This window comes from Pleuronectes platessa, chromosome 19 (assembly GCF_947347685.1).
Source record: "Pleuronectes platessa chromosome 19, fPlePla1.1, whole genome shotgun sequence".
Classification (NCBI taxonomy): domain Eukaryota; kingdom Metazoa; phylum Chordata; class Actinopteri; order Pleuronectiformes; family Pleuronectidae; genus Pleuronectes; species Pleuronectes platessa.
In genome coordinates, this window is record NC_070644.1 from 7,126,339 (window position 1) to 7,148,981 (window position 22,643).

A 22,643-nucleotide genomic window follows, 5' to 3' on the forward strand; every position below is an offset into this window, starting at 1 on the left:
ATATTTAAAACTTTTGTTCGTGTTATTATTGTTAATGCAGCTCTGCAAGGTTCCATAATTAACAATTACAATAGACTATGCTATAATTGAATGCATTTATTTAGTTATTATGATCTGCATTTGCACAAATTACTCAAACATAAGATAAAAGGAGATTATTTTGACATTTTGAATGTGTATCTGTCATCAAAAGCAAAAAAAAAAAAACTTTTCAATTTGTACTCGGTAACCTTGGTGGAGATGTACTTGAAATTGCTGGTTAGCCAGGAAAGTATAAATAACAGTTTGCTTCAATGTAAGTAAATTTCACTTTATTTTAATAGGATAAGCCAGCCTGTGTCAATATTGAAGTCCATGGAGTTAACTGAATTCATATAAATACTGAGAGCATGAGATTAAAACTTGGTTAAAAAGTAGTAAGTCAGTAGCTGTTTGTTGTGTACAGCTTCGTTTGTCATGTGTCTGGTAAATGCAATGATGCTTTTTTGAAGTTGAAGGTGTAATAGTGAATCTATTTTAAATGTTTTATGTATATTAGTGTATTTAGCAGAGTCCTTGGAGAAAAACGTTGAGATCCTTTGAGAGGAAAACATTTTGGCCAAACTTACCTTATGATAGTAAATAAAACTGAATTGTTTTTATGGAATTGGAAAGTCAAGTGTTGTAAGCTCTTTGCTGTCTTGAAACACAAAAACATTGTATACATTTATTTAGCCGACAGTCTTTGTGTTCTTAGCTATCCATAGACACCAAGATCATATCATATGTATCTGATAGAAGTGGAGCCCCGAGAGAGAACAAAATATATGATAAACGCTCATAAACCAGTAAATATTTCGTTGAATGAATCACAAACAACTTTAGTTGCCCCAAAACAGTGTGAAAAGAAAGGCAACAAATGCATCTGCCACTGTTTAAAGTTTAAAGGTAGCTGCCTGCAGTTTTTGTTGCCACCGGAAGTGCCTCTGCGAGCTGCCCTCACTGCAGCAGCCAGCACCAATGTTTAGCATTAGCGGCTAAGACAGCAGCAGCTGGTGGGAGCCACTTGCTTCAATAGCGTCATTACACCGTCGTTAGCTAGTGCTAGCTCTTTGGCCGGAGATGTCCACCGGTGTCTCGCTCGCTGTGGGCATATCACGGCTGTGAATGCCATGCTCTCCCTCCCCCAGGTAGCCCTTTGAGCCAGAGATGCGGACCACATTGTCTCAGGTCAACGTTAGCCGGCCGGAGTTGGATCGTAGCACCGTTGTGGTGCCGCCGTGCCCCGTCCAGCATCTCGCACGATGAGTGATCAGTATATCCAAGTCAAGGTTCAGCTCGAGCAGATGAAAGCACTGGGCGAGGATACTGGGAGAGGAGGGGATGTGGACGCCGAGGAGCAGCTGCCTGCGTCCTCCCCCGCCGCCTCCGTCTCACCGGACCCCTCCGGCATCATCAGCACCTCCGTCGGCTCCAGACCCCGAGGCAAAGTTCGCACCAAGCAGGGGAAGGATGCCCAGAACACCGGTGGCACACACGCCCCAGACGCGTCCTCGCGTGGGTCCGTTGTCTCTGCTCATGTGTGGAGAAACTCGAACAGGCAGGAGCACGAGCGGACCCTTCACATCGAGGGAACTGAGAAGGTCCTGCAGGGCAAGTCCGAGACTAACGGGAACTGTGTGGCCAACCTCGCTTCCAAGAACAACCAGGAGACACGCCGCGAGGACGGACTCAAGCCGGCCAGGAGGAGACGACCAGTGACAGTGGATATGTCGAAAGCCAAAACCTCTCTGGAGGCGCTGAAGATCAGCATCAAGCAGCTGAAGTGGAAAGAGGTGTGCGGCGTGGATGTTTGTGTTTGACAAATGTTTCTGATCCAGTGTCTCACATCCCTGACACTGCTCAGAGCATCACTACTGATCTAATGAGCATCCAGGACAACCTTTGATTTACTGCCCTCCAACTCTGCCCCATTGAGAACAACATGTCTGCTTCTCATTCCTCTTGCTAAACACAACAGTAAGCAACGAGTGCGTCCCCTCTGGTGCAGGGGAGATTTAATGATAACATCCACATTTCAGTGGAAGCCTGCACATGAATGACTCAGTGGTATGGTTCTCTGCTTCACTGCCCTCTGCGAGTGAAAAGCGTCCAACAGTTAGACTTTGCGGCACATGTGACGTGAACGTAGGCTTCATGTTGCCTGTACTCTACTGTAGAAAGCTAAAAGTCATGAGTTTGAGCCTTTCAGGCAGTTGCTTTGTTGGAACCGGCTCCACAGGAGGGATGATTATCACGTCCTCTTGATGTTGAGGAAGCTCAGTGAGGGCGATGTGCTGGATTAGAGTCACAGAGGTCACAGTTACACGCAGGCAATAGCTGCCTGTGTTTCTGTGACTCTGTGGATAAAGTAGGAGAAAATTCCTCCTGCACTGCTACAGCTTCAGATCACTTCTACTGGGAATGTCACATTGTGTAAAAGACTCCTTTGTTGTTATTGGTCATTGAGTCAGAGTTTAAATCAATCTAATCATATTTATGTTAGCTCGCCACCCCTTGGAAAACCTTTTCTGTCTCAACAGGACTAGACTATGTAGTTATTGGGTTGTTTCTATTTGTTCCAGATCAGGAACATGACAAAATGCTAATCAAAAAAACTCTTGAATTCAAACTCCACTCTGTGTAGTAGCTTTTGTGAAAAGATTTTCCATGCTCGAACTTAGATCTATTTATTTAATAAGACAATGTGTTCACAATAAAACATTTTATTTAGTAAATCTGTAATTCATGGTACATCCCAGCTTCTCAGCAGTTACATCACCATTCACATTAATGTATAGAAATACGTATATATAACTTACATTAATGAAGGTGGTCAAATAGCAAAACATGAGACACTAAAAAGGATTGGTGTTGGTCATGTCTGTTCAGGACAACTGTTTTAAATATTTACACGGCAGAGTAGTGTCATATTTTTCTTGTAGTCGCCACCTGCCACTCTATCACAGTGGCTTGGAGAAGATAGCTTTGTCTTGGGCTGATCCTGCACCCGAAAGTCAAACGAATATTTAGAACACTGATTCTGCAACCTGATGGAAGTGTTGTCAGACCTGTGCCATCATTGTGTATGTTGACATGGACGCTACGTGTACAAAGCCAAAAAAGTCCTGTCAGATAACTTATTTAAAGTATAATTATTTGTTGCCTTTTTCCCATTTGTCAAAGCTTTTCTTGTATGAGTTGTTAAAATAGAAATTGGCACAGTATTCTTTAGATTACATTAAAAAATATCTACAAGGGCCTCGCTCTAAAAAACCACAGGCGATGGTTGTGGATGAAAGTTATTCCAAAATAAGAGACAACCTTAAAAGATTCAGGAGAGGGCTAATTGATCCAGTTCTTCTTACTCCGAGCCACAAACACCATCTGGTGGGTGTGAACGTGATGCAATGAATACCCTTGTTTCAGCCATTATCAACACGATCTCCATTATGCATGATGAGTAAAGACGGGCAATGCGATGAGACGGCTGAAGTAAAGACTCTGCTTGTCACCGATGACCACGCAGTGACACTTGAACCCTCTCTGGTCTGGTGATGGAAACAGGAGACGGAGGGACTATACCTTACCCTGCTTTGTCCACACGATCCAGCCCTGTCAAAGTCAAGGGCGCTGTAGTTCCTGTATCACTTTCAAAGTACCTGTCAACATCTTTGACGAGGTAGAAACTCAAGTATCCTCCCTCTATTTTTTGGATCAGTGATGAAATATATTGGTGAAAATCTCTTTTATCGGGTTATATTAGCCTGCAACTTTATCACCTTTACAACATGTGGCGCTGATACACTTCTTGAGGGCGTTTTGGCGACTGATTAGTGGCACAGTTTGACTTTAAGGTCACTGTGCATCCAAATTTCTATGCGTCTACATCTGCAGGGTTCTCTGGCCTGAGAGGAGGCCGTCAACTGACTTTCAGCATATGGCATTCTCTTAAACGGTGGGGAATGATTAGCCTTAAGCTCCTCTAATCCAATAGACTTTTAGTCCGCTTTGAGGCAGAGGGAGGCAATGCCAAGCCAGAGGGTTCAGTAAATTAGACTAATAACCGTGCCTTTAATCACAGGCTTGGTATTATTTATGAGAATCCAAGAGATGAAGCTGACATTTTGAATGAAAGCACATGAATTAAAAAAGGCACGAAGTACCTCTGACTTAGAGGCTTCCATTGTAGCGTGTTTGGAGAATCGAAGGACAGATACTTTATTCATCCCCATGGGGAAATTCACAATAGAATAGCAGGCGGAATGACTTGAATTATAAGCTCTGTTAACTGGAGACACGATCGATCAAATGGAACTCAAAAACCCTTCATATGGCTGCTTTTTTGCTAAAGTAGCTAAGTTAAAGTGCAGTACTTCAGTGAGTAAAGTGTGTTCCTGAAAAATGAACCGTGCATGATGAGATCCACAGCAGTGGCTTGAACATGCACCTGTCCATCCATCTTTCCATTCGCTCACTTGATGGCTATTTGTGGGCCGGATCCCTGAGAAATGACTCTGATGAACTTGACCTCCTTCTCTGATGTAATTAGACGGTTACACGCTGGCATCTCTCTGTCTGTATTTAGAGCAGCTCTGGCTGTCAACCAGGGTTTCCCCCGTTTTACACGTTAACTCATTAACGGGATGTAATTCTTTCACTGGACTTTCTTGTGCCTGAAGTGTGTGGCGGTGTCATATCAGGATAGAAGCTGACCTTCTTGTACAACTGGATGTAGGGTCGTGATAATATTAAATTAAAGATAGACTTGTGACGTAATACTCTCCAGCTCAGTGTTGATCCTTTGAAACTCACGTGTAAAGTGATATTAACACTGGGTCTGATGAGCTGGCTGGAAATCAGGAAGTGCAGCTTCGAATATACGTTATGGCGTCAGTCCCTGTCAAAGCATCACAGTTTTGGGCAGCACAGCAGCAGATCTGAATGAATTTTGGCTTCGCCGATTTGGTCAAATAAGAAACCTTTCTGATCGCAGATTCGGGCTAAGGAAGTTTGACCTTCTGTGACTTTGATATATATCAAAGAGAAATGGTTCTCATTTAGTTTAAAAGCTCTTTTCAAGCTCCATATTTATTTAAACAAAATATCTCCAATATAAAGCATAGAAGCTTTACGAGCGATCATAACAGTTTAAGTTGCAAAAGAAATAAATTAAATAGTGTTCATATTCTCACCGAAGTTAGCTTATAATGTCTTCAAGCCCTTGATGACATTTGTGATGCTTTCACATACAGAAGACAATCTGTGTTATTGACATCAGTCGAGACCAAACTTACGACAGTGATTCATCCTGTTTGTTAAAAAGCTGAAAATGTATCAATGGGTTTCAGCACAGGTGGAAAACTTCCACAAACAGTTAAATAGACACAATCCGCTTGAAACTCTCAGAAGTGAGATAGGAGAAGTAGAAGCTGTATTCATAGTAGTGTATCTACTAGCCGGGGGTCCAAACACTGCTGGAACTCTTTTTGTTTAATATAATAACACATTTTTATGGATACTTCAAAATCACAATGGAAGCGCAGAATGTCCAAACTTTCAAATGATGATTCTTTTCACAGTATGACTGCGATATTCTCTTCTAATAACTTGATCGTAACAACACATTTGAGGCACAATCTGTAGTTTGGAGTGTGTGAGTGTGGGCAGGGGGAGAGGTGTCCAGGACAAAAGCTGCGCCTTGTGCCAGTAGGATTTCCGAGCTCTCTAAATCCTTTTACACAATCACTTCTCTCCTCTTTCCCAGCTCATCACAACAGAACACGCACTACCTACCGTCTTTAGGCAAGATTATCCCCTCACTGGGGTCAGCAGCAGGACAAACGCCCTTCCTATACCCTGAGTAATTGCTAAAGAATAAGCCTACATGGTCATTTACAGATGCAAAAGAATGACGTCTTTCTGAAGGATCTGATTTAGCAGGTTGTGCTTTTTTCACCTTTCTCTCATGTGTGTTTTCAGTTTCCTCTGGGAAGACGGGCGGCCTGTGATATCTACTGGCATGGCGTCTCCTTCCACGAAAATGAGAATATTGTCTCAGGGCAGGTGAACAAGTTCCCAGGTATTTCAAACAGCCTCTGCCTCACTCTGCCTACAACCTTCTGTTCACACAAAGCCACACATACTGACGCGTGAAGAGGAGAGATGGCTCGATTACAGCTCGCACTACTTCATGTGTACTCAGTATTCAGTTATCACAACATGAGGGGTTTAGTTAAAGCCCCACTGATCCTCATTGCAGCGATGCTAACCTTTTTCGTGCCATGGCAATAATTGTTACTTTAGAGACTGAAGTGATTAGTGTGTATCAACCCTCTAGTAATATCTTACTGCAATGTCTGTCCGCTTCTACAGCATGGAAATGCTATTCTGATATCATGAAGTGGTTCTATAGCATCTATCTAAGTAAAACTAGCTACATTCACAGTAACAGCTGCGCAAGAATATGATATATCGTTTTCTTTAATTTCAGAGTGCATTTTCATTTACATCTCTGAATTGCGCTTTGTGCATCACAGGAATGGTAGAAATGCTGAGGAAGATCAACCTGAGTCGGGCTATGAGGACGGTTCAGGAGCTGTTCCCAGACGAGTACGATTTCTATCCCCGTTCCTGGATCCTACCTGAGGAGTACCAGCAGTTCTCCACACAGGTAAAAGCTGTGCAACACAAAAACAGTGTCATTCTCCAGTTTGGAATAATTAAAACTAATCGTGCTCTTTTGTATTATTGTGAAATATATCAGTCAAAACATGGATTCTACGTCTTGTCTGAGCAGAAGTGAGCCGTCCTGGAAGGCCAGAAAAGTTGCATTCACTGCGAATCAGAAACCCCGTTCAGACCTGATATTAACATCCATTCTAAGTGATCCCATCACAGGGGGTCAGTCCTGTTAAGACCCAGTTCAGGTCTTAATGCACTTACATGCATCCTCCATGTGTCCCTGAGATCCGATCACTCAGACCACTTCGCTGTGTTAATGAAAATGAGTCCTGGGCCACAGATGAAGCATCACCTACTCGGCTGACGTCCTCTGACTTGCTACAGATTCCCACTTAATCAAATCTATGTTTAGGCTTTTCAGTGACAAGCTAGTGATTAGTTTGTGTCCTAAATATCAACACTAATCACCACAGAATGACTCATAAATCATTCTTTCAGCCCCTCTCTACTCTCTCACTCGAGACGACACACACTGACACAAACAAACTGCACGGGGTGAAAACAACAGCGTTAGGTGTTCAGGGACAGAAAGAACGTACATGCGTATTTAAAGAGAGCAGGGAAATGAGATCCAATCACAAGTGGTCACAGGAGACGCGTTCAGGGAGAGTTTGTTCATTCCAGGTCTGCACCAATAGAGACAACAAGTTTAAAATTAAAACTCTTTTATACTTTAATTCACAGGATAAAATGTAGTCAGTTTTTGAATAATGGTGACCTTTATGTGATCATATTGTCCACATTTAAATAAAGAGTTAATGACGAAACAATACAGTAGTCAGAAAACAAATTAAACAATTAAGAAAAAGTAAATAACACAAATAATGTGCTACATAAAAAGACAATTAGGAAAGCAGTGATTTATCATATTTAGCAAGCTCAGTTCCTCTTCTTATCCTTTGCTGTGGATATTCACCATGCTTCAGTCCCACAGCAGTGTTCTACATAGTACGGCCTGTTTCAGTCTCTGTTGTGTTCGCTTCATTGCTCCCTTTCCTTGAGGGGAAACGACACACTGTAACACATTCATGCGTGCCACCCTCTATAGTAATCTGGCACTCCTTAACACATGGTTGAGTCTAGTCGAGTTGTCCTGTGAAGGAAACACGGTGAGTGAGTGTCGACACTGAAGAGGGAGGAAGAGCAGTGGAGAGAATCCGGGAAGAATGAGCTTCTCTCTCCTGCTTTTTCCTGGTTGAGTGCAATGAACAAGCAAGTCACACACAGTTAGCAAGTGGGCCACTCAGTACATTAATGAAGTGACAAAGATTTATCCAGTATCCACATTTATGTGTTTATAAAATAAAAACTTGGGAGGAAAGTGGTTCCAACGGCAAAAGAGCTAAAGTCAGTGGCATTGATTTAATGTGATTTGTACATCTATCATATTTGTAGTTCAAGAGATTCAAGATTTCAAGATTTTTTTTTATTGTCAAATGCACAACAATAACATTAAGCAGTCGCTGGCAGTGAAATGCTTGAGTCTCAGGTTCTTCTAGCAATGCTCAAGTAATTACAACCTATCAAATAAAATAAAATAGAAATAGTATAAAATAGAATATCAAAATTTAAAATAGAAAATAAAGTATATATATCTAAATATATATATAACAGCTGAGGAGAAAATAAAACAACAATAGTGCAAATATGCAAATATGTCACGGAGAGGAGTTCAAAAGTCTTATGGCCTGGGGGATGAAACTGTCTCTGAGCCTGGTGGTGCGGGCCCGGATGCTGCGGTACCGTCGGCCAGACGGCAGCAGGCAAAAATGTTTATGGCTGGTGTGAAAGGGGTCTTTAATAATCCGGCTGTTCTTCTTCCTGCACCGCTGGGTGTAGAGGTCCTCTATGGATGGTAGCGCCGTCCTGGTGATGTGCTGGGCAGACTTCACCACCCTCTGTAAAGCCTTACGGTTCAGGGCGGTGCAGCTGCCATACCAGGCGGTGATGCAGCCAGTCAGGATGCTCTCTATGGTGCACCTGTAGAAGTTGCAGAGAATCCTGGAGTCCATGTGGAGCTTCCGCAGCCTGCGGAGGAAGAAGAGCCGCTGTCTGGCCGTCTTCCTGATGGAGCTAATTACAGAAACATAGCACTATCATTAAAGATATATATTTTGTTTACTCCAGCACAACCAACATTTAGTATTTACATTTCAGTTTCAGTTATTTGTAATAATATCAAAGGGCACTTTTCACTTTGAATTGATGAATGATCTTAAAGGAAGTTTTATATTGCAGCTACATACAATGTCCAGCAGGGGGCACTAATATATTACAAATTTAAATTGTATCCCTATGAGCAGAGGCTTTCTTACACGTTGTTAATAAAGTGTTCAACACTAAAATGGCACAAATAACAAAAAAAGAACTTAAATAATATGATGTTGATTAGTTTGACAAAGCTTTACTCAAAGATATAATTGAAAGCTGGATGTTTAAACTCCTCATTGAATGTATACAGTTCTTAATCAGACCTGTGCAACATGAAGACCAGTGATGATGCATTTGAGCTGGTTTGAACCGATACAGTGCCGCTAGAAGTTGAATTAGGGTCCAAGGAACCCTGGAATCAGTGATTCATATTATAAACCTCTGCAGCCATGTGGTGTAACTGAGACACGTGAGGCCTGCAGTTCTTAAAACTGTCGTCTGGATTCTTTTGTGGCTCTCCGGATGAGCTGTTGAAGCGCTCTTGGAGGAAGTGTTCTGCATTTGGAGATGATGGCTGTCATCATGTTTTTTCGCTGTGGCCCCAGAGACTTCACAGAGGCTTTGTAACACTTTCCAGACTGACTGATTAGAGTTTGTTCAGCATCTGTTCTTGAATCTCCTTAGTTTGCGGCATTATGTGTTGTTTCCTTTTAGGCTGCTTCACTTTGCCAGACAGGTTCTATTTACATTGTGTTTAGGTCGAATGGGCCTGACAGTAATCACGCCTGGGTGAAGCTGGTGATGCTGACCCAAATAATAATTAAAGTTGGTTAATCGGTTAATTTAGAAACTGAGGGGGAATTACTATTTCACTTTTTCACATTCAATAAATTAAATAATTATTTAAAAAACTGCTTTTCGTGGTTACTCGTGACAATATCCAAAAACAAAAGAAATCAGATAGTGGGTAAATATTCTTTTGAATACTTCTCTGTATATCTCCTCTTGGGGATCTTGGTCATCAAGGTTTTTTTTCTTGACTTTATCCTCTCTCTCTCTCTCCCACCTCCTGCTGTAGATTCGCATGGTGAAGGAGAACGATGCCACAGTGAATCCGACCTTCATTGTAAAGCCGGATGGGGGTTCTCAGGGGGACGGCATCTACCTCATCCGTGACCCCAGTGACCTAAAGCTCATGGTAGGTGCACAGGCCAAACAGGGCGTAGTCCAGGAGTACATCCAGAGGCCGCTGCTCATCGACAAGCTCAAGTTTGATATTCGCCTCTATGTGCTGATAAAGTCTCTGGAGCCATTGGAGATCTACATTGCCAAGGAAGGCCTCACACGTTTTTGCACCGAGCCATACCAGGTATCCATGACAGTGCTACCCATGTTGTCAGGTTTCATTAGACGATCTGCTTATGTTCTTACGCTGTACGCAAAATCAATGCCATTCTCGTTTTGATTGTGAAGGAACCAAGCCAGAAGAACCTGAGCCATGTCTTCATGCACCTGACAAACTACTCCCTCAACGTCCACAGTGGGAACTTTGTCCACTCAGACAGCCAGAGCACCGGCAGCAAGCGGACCCTCTCCAGCGTCCTCTACAGGCTCGCAGCCAAAGGCGTAGACATCAAGAAGGTGTGGTCGGACATCATCGCCCTCGTCATCAAAACCATCATCGCCGTGGTGCCTGAGCTTAGAGTCTACCATCAGGCTGATATACCGCCGGGCAAACCAGGACCCACGTGCTTCCAGGTGGGTCACAGCTAAGACTTTGTAAGGTCTTCACATAATATGCTATGAAAAGATGTGGAAAAACTCCACTTCTCTCTGTCATAACTCAAATATCAGATATAAATGTACATCATACAGTGCTACAGTCACTCAAATTCAGTCGTAACTATTTAGGACTGATGAATGTTATGTAAAATCATGAACCTTGGTTTTGACCATGGTTTGGACGTTCATAGTCCCATTCCACATGAAGCATATAGATCTTTCTAAAAGTCTATCTGCTCATTATTCTTCTGTGTGGTGAAGGTGACAAACCTTCCAGGACGGGTTCATCATCCAGGCCCTCCGTGTCTGCCATGTTTGAATTGTCCCTGTGCACCTCCTTGAGACGGAGGCGGCAGATGACTTGGAAGCTGATCGACCTAAAGGCTGCGAAATCACTCAGAGAGTTAAACTACTTGTGCATGAAACGAGAGCTTTATAACTCATCTCCTTCTACTGCAGGCCACAAACTTACCAGTCATCCTTCATGGTTTCCTTATTGGTTTTCACCCTGGTCTTTTATATCGTTGTTTATATTTATACTCAGTTTTGTATATTTAAGCGATCGTTGGGGCACAAACACAAATTATTTGAATAATTCAGGTAAAATTTGAAACAGTGTTGTTTTGTTGGCAGCTTAAAGGCATACAATACATTTTTCATCCATGTTTGCTGCAATTGCTCTCACTTACAATATAAACCCTTTTTTATATTTGTGACACAACCAGAAAGAGATTCCCCCCCAGTGTATATTCTTGTTTGTTCATATACATTAATAATTAAGGATATGCTTGTGTCTCAGATTTTAGGTTTTGACATCCTGCTCATGAAGAACCTGAAACCAATTTTATTAGAGGTCAACTCCAACCCCAGCATGAGGATCGAACATGAAAAAGAGGTAACGGTCAACACCAGTATCTCCATAGCGGTGCGGTTATTGTATTTTAATATGAGCAGAACTAAAATAAACCTGTGTGTGTTCCAGGTGTCATCAGGAGTTTTTGAGTATGTTCCCAGTCCTGTGGATGAAGAGGTGAAAGTGGGTGTGATCAGGGACACACTGCGCCTAATGGATCCTGGCCATATGAAACCTTCAGGGTAAATACACACGTAATGCATGTACACAACACAGTAAACAGCCAGAGTGAAGCGGACGCTCCTCCCCCCTCCACTCTTCTCTTCCTCTGCTGGTGTTCAGAGTCCACTTAAGGACATGATACCTTACTCTGCCCAGCTCTGCACCACTCAACAGCTCTCCGTAAGCCTGTTAAATGGAAAAATGAAATTCAGCCGAGCCGCGGTGGAAGTTCACACTGCACTGTGCGAGTCTGGGGGCTCAAGCTCTCTGGCTGACTGGCCCTGTGTGGTGCCTGTCAGTAAATCCCCTCTACCATTGGGGGTTTGTGGTTTCTTCCCCTGCTTCCTCTCAATCTGTGTTTCTTCTGTGACAAGAGGATTTACTGTGTCTGTTCCACCACCATCTCCATTTCTTTCCCATTGCTTTCTCACTGGTTCTCTGCCTCTTTCGCTTGTTTCTCGCCTCCTCCCCAGATTAACTTCCATATCAGGTTTTTTGATCTGCTTTGTTCTGCCAGTGAGGGGGATATCGTCTCAGGGATAATACCTACTTAACTATTATATTCATGACCAGTAACATATTGATATAATCCGTCTATAATATTTTAATCCTTGTTACTCCTGCATTGCTGCATTTTCCTTCAGCTCGAATCAGCAGAACCTCGCTTTTTACCGTGTGTAATTATACCAAGATTCAACGCAGTGTACACAATTACATTTCTATTCCTTTCAACCATTTCTTATCTACGTACTTTCAGAGACCTCAGATTCTTTAGTTTAATGTTCCTCACAATGTCTCTGTTGACTTAAACCTTTGGCCCTGAGTTAGTGGGTGTTCCTGAAAAAATTATTTATATCTGTGTCTCTACACCCTACAGTTTTATAGCTGAGATAATGAACTGATGATTCATTATCTATTGGTATATAAAAGTTATTTTCCAAGAAAAATATCGAACTTTTTCTAGTTTAACCTTCATAGTTGTGAGGATTTTCTTTTCTTTTGCATCTTATGTAGAGAGGTTCCGATACCATTTTTGCCTTCCCGATACCGATACCTGGACTTTGCCTATCGACCGATAACCCAGTACTGGGTACTGGTCCAGTTTCAGTGCATTTACCAAAACTAAGGACGTATTTTAACAGCTGTATGCTACCTACCTTGTATGGAAGTGATGATTGCTGTCAAAGCTGTTTGACCCGAAGGTTAAAGTCTGAAGAACATACAAACAGAGAATGAAAGCCAGGGAGCTGCTTTTATTATTTTGTTTGTCTGAATAAGAACACAACAATAATGCCTTCACTTATTTCCCTGCTCTGCTTTAGATGCACAACACACTTTGAGCCTCTTTAAGCAAATTAAATAGTGGAAGGAAATCTTTGTAAAATATCTCAGTGTGAGTGTCTCTACAATGGACAGTCACACAAGCTACAACAGGAAAGAAACGAAATGATTCAGAGCCTCTATCAAAGTAAAGCACCGCTTATAGTGACTCCCACAAGGACAGCAGGTTCATGCTGTTCAGGAACATAGTGCCTTGCATGTTTAAAATTCAAATGTATCATTGTATTTGTAGATGCTACAACACTAAACATTGGAGAATTTATTGGAATAAGGTATAAACTTTATGATGAGCTCAGACCAGCAGTTACAACATATGGTGCTAAATGACAATAATGAGATGGAATCAAAAATAATCAAAGTCAGGTGATAAGGTGGACGTTTATAGGGAGGGTGGTTAGGAATCAGGGATAGCTGATAAACTAGCACGAGGTTAAAGATAACACAGTCCGCACTCAGATAATAATTAATAATGTCATTGATTAGCAGTGAGTTAGCAGTAAAGTAACTTCTTTTAAAAGCTTGAAAGAAGGACCCAGAGTGAAGCTGACATCAGCAGCACATATTAGGCTCAACTAGTCAAATCCAAACTTCTAGCTGACACTGCATCGTTGTAGACTAGTCGAGCATTTGTGGGTTCAGCACGGTGCTCTATCAAAGATATGGCAGTGGTATCTACAGCAGATATGCAGCAGGAGGCGCTGTTGTTACTGACAAACAGTTAAAAAGTCATATTTGTCATGCGAGACTTCAACACAGCAGTGTGGGCACAATAGTCAGACAGAAACAGGGCCGTGTGACCAGATTCAGATGCTCGACTAAAATCAACGGTGTGGAAATACTTAACCAAAGCTGATAAAGCTGTCAGCTGCAACGTTAGTAAGGCTGCCAACAACAATACCAGCACTAGGCATAGCCATTTAAAGTTGTACCCCCCCCCCCCCCCCCACCCACGTTTATCGCTAACAGCAGCAAAGTTAGCGAGGAAAAGCGCCAACAGAGTGGACAAGGAAGTCAGACGACAATCGGACAATTCTCTCAATGTCCCATCACCGACCATCAGACGCTAACAAGGGTCGGAAAAAATGTCTCCTGCGATTAATCAAGTACTTCCTTTTTTTTGACTTATACTAACTCTATTTTATTTGTGCTGAATCACAGGAGAGTTGAGAGTTGGATCCAACTTTGGTAATATTCTTTTTGTGATTCAGGCACAATTAAAACAAAATTCAATTTAAACAAGACAATTTTGTATTCAGGTGAGGTTGTGATTACCGGGAAGTGTCCTGTCAGCTGTGCAGATAGTGTCTTGTGGTCGGGGGCGTGCTAATTATGTCCCAACTAGCTATGGCTAATGTTTATTAAATTAGTGCGGAGATTGGATATGCTCTGAAAAATGTAATCATTACTGCAATGACACAGGCCCTGAATAGGAGCTCATTAATCATTCACTTCCACCGAGTCTTCTTTGTGTGTGTTTGCATGGACACGATCCTCATATGTTTGTTTGATGGAAAATGTTCTATATTTCAGGACATTGAATGCTAAATTTACTTTTATCCATTTAAAATCAAAAGCCATGAATGTTGGAATGCAGGCAATAAGATTTCCAACATCCAGTATCCACAATTGATGGCAGCATGTGATCATTGGATTAATGACTAATGAGAGGAATGGGGCTGATTAAGGGAAATAAGTAGAGGAGAGGAGAGCGGGGTGAATATTTCTGTCTCTTAGCGTGGCATCAAAACTCTTCAAATACCAATTATCATGACTAGAATGTCAGGACGCCAGTGGATTATAACTTTTATTAAAACACGATTTCAACTGCCGTAAGCGCGCATAAATTCATATTCAGTACAGATTTATTTTAATGGTGAAGGACTTATTTGTTTTCCCTGTTTTTTCCTCTTGCAAACTTTCCGAATTATTAACGGCGGCGCAAACAAAGTGTCCCCGATACCGTGACAGGAGGTTAAGTGTTTTGTTTACGGCACAGATGGTCTACTTGTAAATAAATACACCTGCAGCGTGGTCACTGACAGCTGTTCTGCAGTGGGATGGATGGGACTCAGTCGTTCAGAACGCAGGGTTCAGACCCAATCCAATCCCGTATGAATTTCACCCGACAAAATTAAGTAAAAGAGGGATGAGAACCGACCAGACACACAATGCAAAGGTACTGTTAAGATTAAATGTGCTGTAAAAGTAGAAAAAGCAGGGGGTTAAATGAGGAATTGGAGAGTGACTAAATCGGTGACGTACTTCTTCGCACCAAGCTCATTGGGCCTTTGTACGTTGTCTGTGAAGTTGCTTTACCAGCCATTATGAGCTGTATGTGAAAATATAGGTGAGAACAAAAAGCGGATATTCATCAATTTGCCTACCTTGAATTACAGTACATTATCTGGATGAAAAGTCTAAGGTAACAAGATGGCACTTAGCTCTAAAACCAATGTTTAGCTTTTCTATTCTTTTAGGGAGGTAAGCTTTGTATAAAATACGTTTATCGTCGCCCACGGCAGTATTTTGTGTTCGTATGTTTTGTATGAGTCATGCTCTGAAAAAACAAATTTCTGAAACGGAGATAAGTGGACAGGCACTTTCATTTCTTTTCAATGACACATCTGGCTCCTTTTGGAGCTGAATCGCACTGCAGCTTTGAAGAGTTACTCACCGCAAGTCCAGAAATAGCACTAACGCCGGTTAATGACAGCTGAATTAGGCGCGGCCCTCCTCACGTACACTCAGCTAACATTTGGCAGCGGCACTCTCTGAATGTGTTTTTAATAACCTGCCATTCCTCACCTTTTACCCTCTCTCTTTGCCTCAGTTTCTCGTCGTTCTTTCCCCTCCGCTGTCTGTCTGGCTGTCAGCTTCTGTCCGAGACGTGGCTGTGTTGGGCCGTGTCCGTCCTGTCTAAATAGATGTGGGCGGTGTCCTTCTGGCTGCCGAGGGATGATTGATTCTATTAAACATTCAGCAGTGCTCTCTCAGTGCCATTCACACTGCTTACTAATTCATGGGCAAAGGAAGTGCCTCATAATCGTCAGCAGCACTGTATGCCCTTGATGTGAAATTACCTTTGTGTTCCTGTTTGTCGCCTGTGTATCTTCATAAACACGCGTTGACCATAGGTGTCATCCTGAGAGGCCGATGCACCAGGTGTTTTTCACTCAGTCCGGTAGTTGAGTCCTCCCCTCGGCTGCTCTGTGATGGGAGGTGCTGGGGGTCACTGCGACTTTGTCCTACCAACAAGGAAGATAAAGGTGTAATTAGTTGTGCTGTAAAGTAATAGGGACAACAAAGCCAAGAGGAGGGAGATGTCAGACGAGCACAGTTTGCACACGCCCCCACGGTCCTGCAGGTAGAAACGCACTGAGCGCCTGGCTGCCATTCAGTTTCTATGAGAAGTACCAAATTCTTCAGGAGAAGCACAGAAGCCTAACGAGAGATGGGACATGAAGTAGGTGTCTGATCGTATCTGGTAACCAGTCACACCTGACACCATAGACTGTACATAAAGATGGACAATATGTCTCTGCTTACCCAGGTTATTCAAAAGATTAAGCTAAAATATCCCAGGTATGGGCGGTTACATCCTAGTGGTGTGGTGTGGAGCGTCAGTCTCAATGTCCGGCCTAGAATCAATCTCGACCAATCCAGTCTCAGCTGTCAATCATGATGTTGCATGATTTTACAGCATCAAATAACTTTTTTTTTAATCATTTGCATTAAACATACCTCAGTTTACATTGACTAATGCCCTGCACAGACTAAAACAACTGCAACAATCCACCGTGGTATTTTCAAAAGTTATCACCTGGGTATGCAGAACTCAGAGTCCCAGAGCTGCACACAAAACAAGTGACCTTCCTTTCTGGGCTTTGTTTGACTTAATTAAGAATCCGACTATCAACTTTGTCTTCATAAGAAGCTGAACTTTGATTTCTTAATTTCAAATACTAACCCTCTATAATAGATTCAGATACTGATGCAGATAAACGTTGAGGATGTGGAGCCTGACAGTGAAAAGCTGTGTGTGCCGTGGCTGGGAGATAAAAGAGTCAAAGGAGAGTCATTTGTCCTTCATGCAATATTATTCCTCCCTCTTCCGCGGCCAAGTCAGGCTGTAAGTGCAGACTCAAGTGAAATGTTTGGTGCATTTATCTACCTCAGGTGCTTGGCAGCCGGTAACTCAGCCGACAAAAGCTCTCTGGATTGGCCTCATGCTCTTGCGCTGCTGTCCTGCAGGATACGAAGGCCGTTTCTCGGCCCTGGACGGCACACAAGTGCATGTAGTGATTTACCTCTACTCTACAGCTACTGTTTAAATTCTCAGTCAACTTATCAACTCATAAAAAAAAGTCTGTCTTTGAAATGCAATACAGTATAATCCGTTTTTTCTTCCCTTTTTGTTCTACAGGAAAAGTTCCCAACTGAGGGCTGGAGGGTTCGAGCACAAGGAGGAGATTCCCATTGAGACGGAGACGCAGGACAGGAGCTCGGACGAGGGAGCTCTGCCCTCACTGTGTCTGAAGCAGGTTTACCCCAAGTACACCAAGCAGTTCAACTACCTGCGGCTGGTGGAGCGGATCGCATCTCTGTTCATACGCTTCCTCGGTGTCAAGGGGAACATGCGTCTGGGCCCCACAGCCTTCCGGACCTTCATCAGGTACAGATGAGATCTATTTTACCAAAGCTCCAGACCTCTGCCAAAGAAGTTGGTAATCTTCAGTAGAATCCTGAAAGCAATGAATACTTATACAAGTCAGCTGATCATAATAAAACATAAAATACATCACAAAACTTCTAATAGTACGAATACATTGTTAATGTTACCAGTTGTATTTTAAAGGTTCATTGTGTAGAATTTATGCATCTAGCAGCTGAATACCCCTCACCTCACCTTCCCCTTCCAAACCTTCAGTTGGGGGAAAGAGCTCGGCTGGTGTCCGAGTCCTATTGTAAACACGTGAACATAAACTGTTGTCTGGTTGTTTCCAGGACCTGTAAACTGAGCAACAGTAACTTCACCATGGCTTCAGTGGACATCTTCTACATAGACAGTACACGTCGCTGGTCAGGAGCAACGACGGATTCTAGAGAAGCAGGTAACACACACACATGCACCAGGACACACACACACACAAACGTACATGCATACGCACAGATACATGCTAAAAACCCTCACAGAGAAACAACCTGCAGAGGACAGAGAGCCGAGTATCCTTGAGACTCGGAGCAAATAATGTGCTTGGAGATAATTGCTTGTCATTCTTTGTCAGTTTCCCTCCGACACTCTGCGCCCATAATTGAAATGAGCCGAGATCACAATGTGACAGCAAAGAGACTATCACCCATGAATTATTCAGACATTGCACCTCGCGAGGAATGTTTGTGAGGCGGAGCGGACGGGCGGAGATCACGTGGACAAGGATGGAAGGGGCCCGTACAGACGAGCTCGTGGGCTGAATCGAGAATGAGCTAATTCACATTCAGGGAGATTGAAGTCAGGGTCTGTTATTTCCGTGGATGTGCTTTGGAAGATTTGTGCGTCAACTCGGAGGAGGCAGCGAACTTTTAAATGAAGCAAATCATCAAATGTTTCCCTAATGCTTTGATTGGGGTGACAAGGACTCACGGAATAATTTATTAAAATGCTTTCTTGTGCCAAACTCTTTGTGATCTACGACAAGGTATGAGGGACACTTAAAGTGAAAAGCTTGTCTGAGGGATTTAGGAGAATAACGTCTTAATATTACAAGAAAAAGCTAGAAATTTAACAGAATAAAGTCTTCATATTACATTATCATAAGTGGAAGGACTTTTAATAAGACGGTGCATAAAATTGTGTCTCCTCAGCAGAAAGATTTGATGATCTCAAGTTCCCCTTGTTGATTATTTCATAAAAAAACCCATTTCTTTATTCACATGATATTAATACTTTTTCTTGTTAAATTGCGGCCTTGTTCTCATAATATTGTGACTTTTTTTTCTCGTTAAATGAATACTTTAACCTTATAATGTTACGAATTTAATCCGTTTTTTTTCTCTCTGTATTTTTTCTCAAAATCTGATATTTTGTATTCCCTTTCTTACGATTATAATTATTATTAATTCTATAGCAAATGACAGACTAAGTGTCCTCATGTCAGTACAGTGTGAATCCCCTTCTCATTAATTTGTTTCCCTCCATGACTTCCTTGGGTTTGCTGCACATTTGTTTCCTCTTCTACGTCGACCGCAGCAGCTGCAGCAGAAAATACTTTCTGCTCCTGCTTCTCTCCTTCTCCGTGTTGACCCTCAGTGTCTCTGACCCTGTCCCTAAGGCGAGGTTTGAAAGTAATAATGTCCATATCTCTGATCCTTAAAGCAGCAACAGCTCAGTGGTTTAATGAGCTGAGAGCAGAACCCTCCGAGCTGTAGTCTTCTCCCAAAGGCACAAACAATATATTCATATTTCATTATTAATTTCTAATCATTAATATTCTATTATCATGCTTCAAATGGTAAGGGGGACCTTTTATGCTCGCCCTCATGTCATGGACGACAGTTCATCTGCTACAGTGTCAGAGGTTCATATTAAATGAGACCATGTATTGAAGGAGATGTACGTTAAAATAAATCTCTGAACAGTTGTTCGGCCAATCAGAAGTGGGCTTTTTAAGGAGGTCTCTTAAGGAGGACTGAGCTAATATTGCCTTCAGTCAGCGGTGTGAAAAGGGAAGTCCGAGTTAAACAAGGACTTGAACTCTGAGTCATGTGAAGACACTCTGGTGTCGTCCCAGAATAAAAATATAGAGCCGGAAAATAAGCAGAATGTCCTCTTCATTATACGGCAACCCAAATGTTTTTTAAAAGGAGAAAATATGTCGATCTAAATTTCAGGAAAGACCAAAACTCTACCGTTGGACATGCATGGAACATTATTTCAGATATGTTTTTGAATTAAAAAGGTCATATTATCTGAGACTTTTAGAATCCACTGATATGATATGTATAAGAAAATATAATTGGACAATGGAAAAAAGAAACCGGCTAAACTGGATCTCTTCCAGCGTAACAATCCACCTACCAGCATCTCTCAATTTCTCTAATGAATATATTATATGTTATTTACTCTAGTGTGGTAATAGTCTGTACCGACTATTTCCGAACAAGCTACAGACTATTTCCACACTAGGACCAGTGACTTCCTGGTTCCTGGTTTTTCCACTTTGGTTTCATGTACAGTTGTTTGACAGAGCCAGGAACGCTTCTTCTTCCTGTTTCCCGTCTTTATGGGAAGTCAGAATGATGTTCCCCCCATCGAATAGATGAGGACAGACAGAATAGATAAGGAAATGTTGGCAATTTGTTCTTGCTTTTTGTCAAACTTCCCCTTTAAACTGGTCTAACTTCTGTTTTGTATAAAAAGCCAAGAAGTGGTGTCACTGACTAATATTCTAGATAAAGTGATACTATTGTAATTTTTGCAGAGATCCCACATTTTGTTGTTGAGCATAGTTTTAACTCCTTTACTTTATTTCCTCCACCATTATTGTTTTTCAGGGATGGGACTGCAAGCCTTTGTGGAGGCCTTCTATTCACTGGCAAGTCGCAGGTTCAAATCCCTGGTGCAGAGGGAGCGGGTGCTGTCACTGCTAGAGCTGTGCGAGGCCCAGCTCGAGTCCCAGTCAGGCGTCGAAGACAGACGCTCTGTGAGCTGCAGCCGAGCGCTGCCTCGAGCCGCCAAGACTCAGACACTCGGCCCCAACAACGGCTCCCCGGCTCCCCTCCGAAGGGCGGCCAGCCAGGACAACCGGCCGCATCCCCGACTCAAGCATCGCACACTCAGGGCCAACGTGGAGAACTGACGGCAGAGGCCTGCAGCTCGTCGTCCAACTCCAAAACACCGCCTTTAGCCTTCTTCGCAGGAGCGCGGAAATTAGGCTTCCATCTCTCGTCAGCCGCTCCCGCAAGGTTCGGCTGATGGGAGCCGGGGAAAACGACTCGCTTGACCCCTGCTGGTTGACTTGCAGGAGGACTGTTCTCAGCCTGATTGCTTTTTCCTCCGAGGGTGAAGATGTCTGCAGGGGCTTCGCAGTGGAAATAGAGAGAGTGATTTTGAGGAGGTCGGTGCATTTTCTTCTCCCCTCCCGCTGAGATCATATATGAAGAGTGGTCCAGTCAGAAGGAGGAGGAAGAGGAGGAAGAGGATATGGCTGCTTTTAACGTTCTTACTAAATCTGCAGGGTTAACTACTTGTTTCCCTTCACCGACGTTTGGTCACACACACACTGCGACGAACAGGAATAACAGCAGATGCCCCGTTTGAATAGATTTACACACATCGCACTTCAGTAAATACATAGGTGTAAGGGAGTGTCCTTAGTATGTGGATTATGCTCGTGAATTTGCACAAAAGATCTAGAAACTATTATATTTGCACAGAAATGGATGTGAGGATGATTGAGAATGTGTGTGTGTATGCACTGTACTGTATTTATTTGTGTTTCGTTCAATGATGAAAGCCTATGCCAGTGGCTCAGATGTGCTTCCAGCTCCATGAGCCCATTAGAGAGGAGTGAAGAGAGAGTGAGTATTCAAAGGGAGAAAGGCCACGTGCCCTCTTCTGCAGCTCCTCCAGTCAGTCAGCCTCAGACCTTCAGAGAACATGTTCCTATCAGCAGCTTCTTCATGGGAACGTCCATTCATCGTTAGTCACTGCACAGAACTAGATGCATTTTTCATCGCAGCTTTTTGTAATAAAACCTAATGCAATGTGAGATGTGGCTGTCAGTTACTGGATGCCAATCAGAGGGGGCGCTGTTGCTTCAAATGTTCTACACTACAGGTACAGTTCAAATGTTTATGTTCAGTGTTTGTACCTAAGATTTTTATCTCGTCACATCCTGGCTAAGAATTATTTGTGCTGCGTTTCACACAAAGACTGTAAATAAAGACAGACAACGCACCCCCACCTCCCCATTACTCAGCGACGAAGCCAAAATATCCAGGATACGGAGGCGGCCATCTTGCGCAGTTGGAGTCAGGGTCCAGCCCAGTAGAGATCGTGGTATCGAGGTCCGGTCAATGCACACGCTCGACCAATCATGAGTCAGTCTCAGCTGTCAATCATGATGTTTCACCCTGTTTTGATAACATCAAATAAGTGATTCAAAACAAAGTTCAGAAACACGAACACTTGAACATCAGTGGGATGAGAACTACCTAAACTAACAGACGCTGTCTCTAAGAACATTCTATTTGATGTGTACTACCCTGCAGGAGGAGGAGAAGGAGGAGGAGTCAGGATTGAAGAGGTTTTGGCTTCGCTTTTGGGAAACCATCACGTCGTCCATCTTTATTTAAAGTCCCACTGAAGCTGCTGCAGAATGGGATGGCTGTTTGACTCACACTGAACTCGACATGTACATTTGAACTGCAGCGTAACAACATGGAGCAGATTCAAAATGTACTAACAATCATGAATCATTTTGAATGAAATGTAACGACTGCAAACGAAAATAAAATGAATTTTGCTATTTCA

General features: G+C 42.7%; 1 protein-coding gene across 3 annotated transcripts; it reads left to right on the forward strand.

The window, feature by feature from the left end:
- Positions 1–971: 971 nt before the first annotated feature.
- On the forward strand, positions 972–22,643 carry ttll11 (tubulin tyrosine ligase-like family, member 11). Of its 3 annotated transcripts, XM_053411921.1 has the most exons (11): positions 972–1,814; positions 6,001–6,100; positions 6,558–6,691; positions 9,992–10,111; positions 10,214–10,282; positions 10,387–10,671; positions 11,495–11,590; positions 11,678–11,790; positions 17,535–17,783; positions 18,116–18,222; positions 20,663–22,643. In XM_053411921.1, the coding sequence occupies exons 1-11, from the start codon at positions 1,284–1,286 to the stop codon at positions 20,965–20,967; spliced, it is 2,109 nt and encodes a 702-aa protein (XP_053267896.1). In that variant the 5' UTR covers positions 972–1,283; the 3' UTR covers positions 20,968–22,643. The 3 variants fall into 3 exon arrangements, with proteins under 3 accessions (XP_053267896.1, XP_053267895.1, XP_053267897.1); XM_053411920.1 differs by having other exon boundaries at positions 9,992–10,282; XM_053411922.1 differs by lacking the exon at positions 972–1,814 and adding an exon at positions 1,830–1,998 and having other exon boundaries at positions 9,992–10,282.

Coding starts and splice junctions, on each gene's coding strand:
- ttll11 (XM_053411920.1), top strand. CDS start 1,284: ATGAGTGATCAGTATATCCAAGTCAAGGTTCAGCTCGAGCAGATGAAA. Junction 11,591..11,677: donor GGATCGAACATGAAAAAGAG/GTAACGGTCAAC, acceptor TGTGTGTTCCAG/GTGTCATCAGGAGTTTTTGA. Junction 18,223..20,662: donor GACGGATTCTAGAGAAGCAG/GTAACACACACA, acceptor ATTGTTTTTCAG/GGATGGGACTGCAAGCCTTT.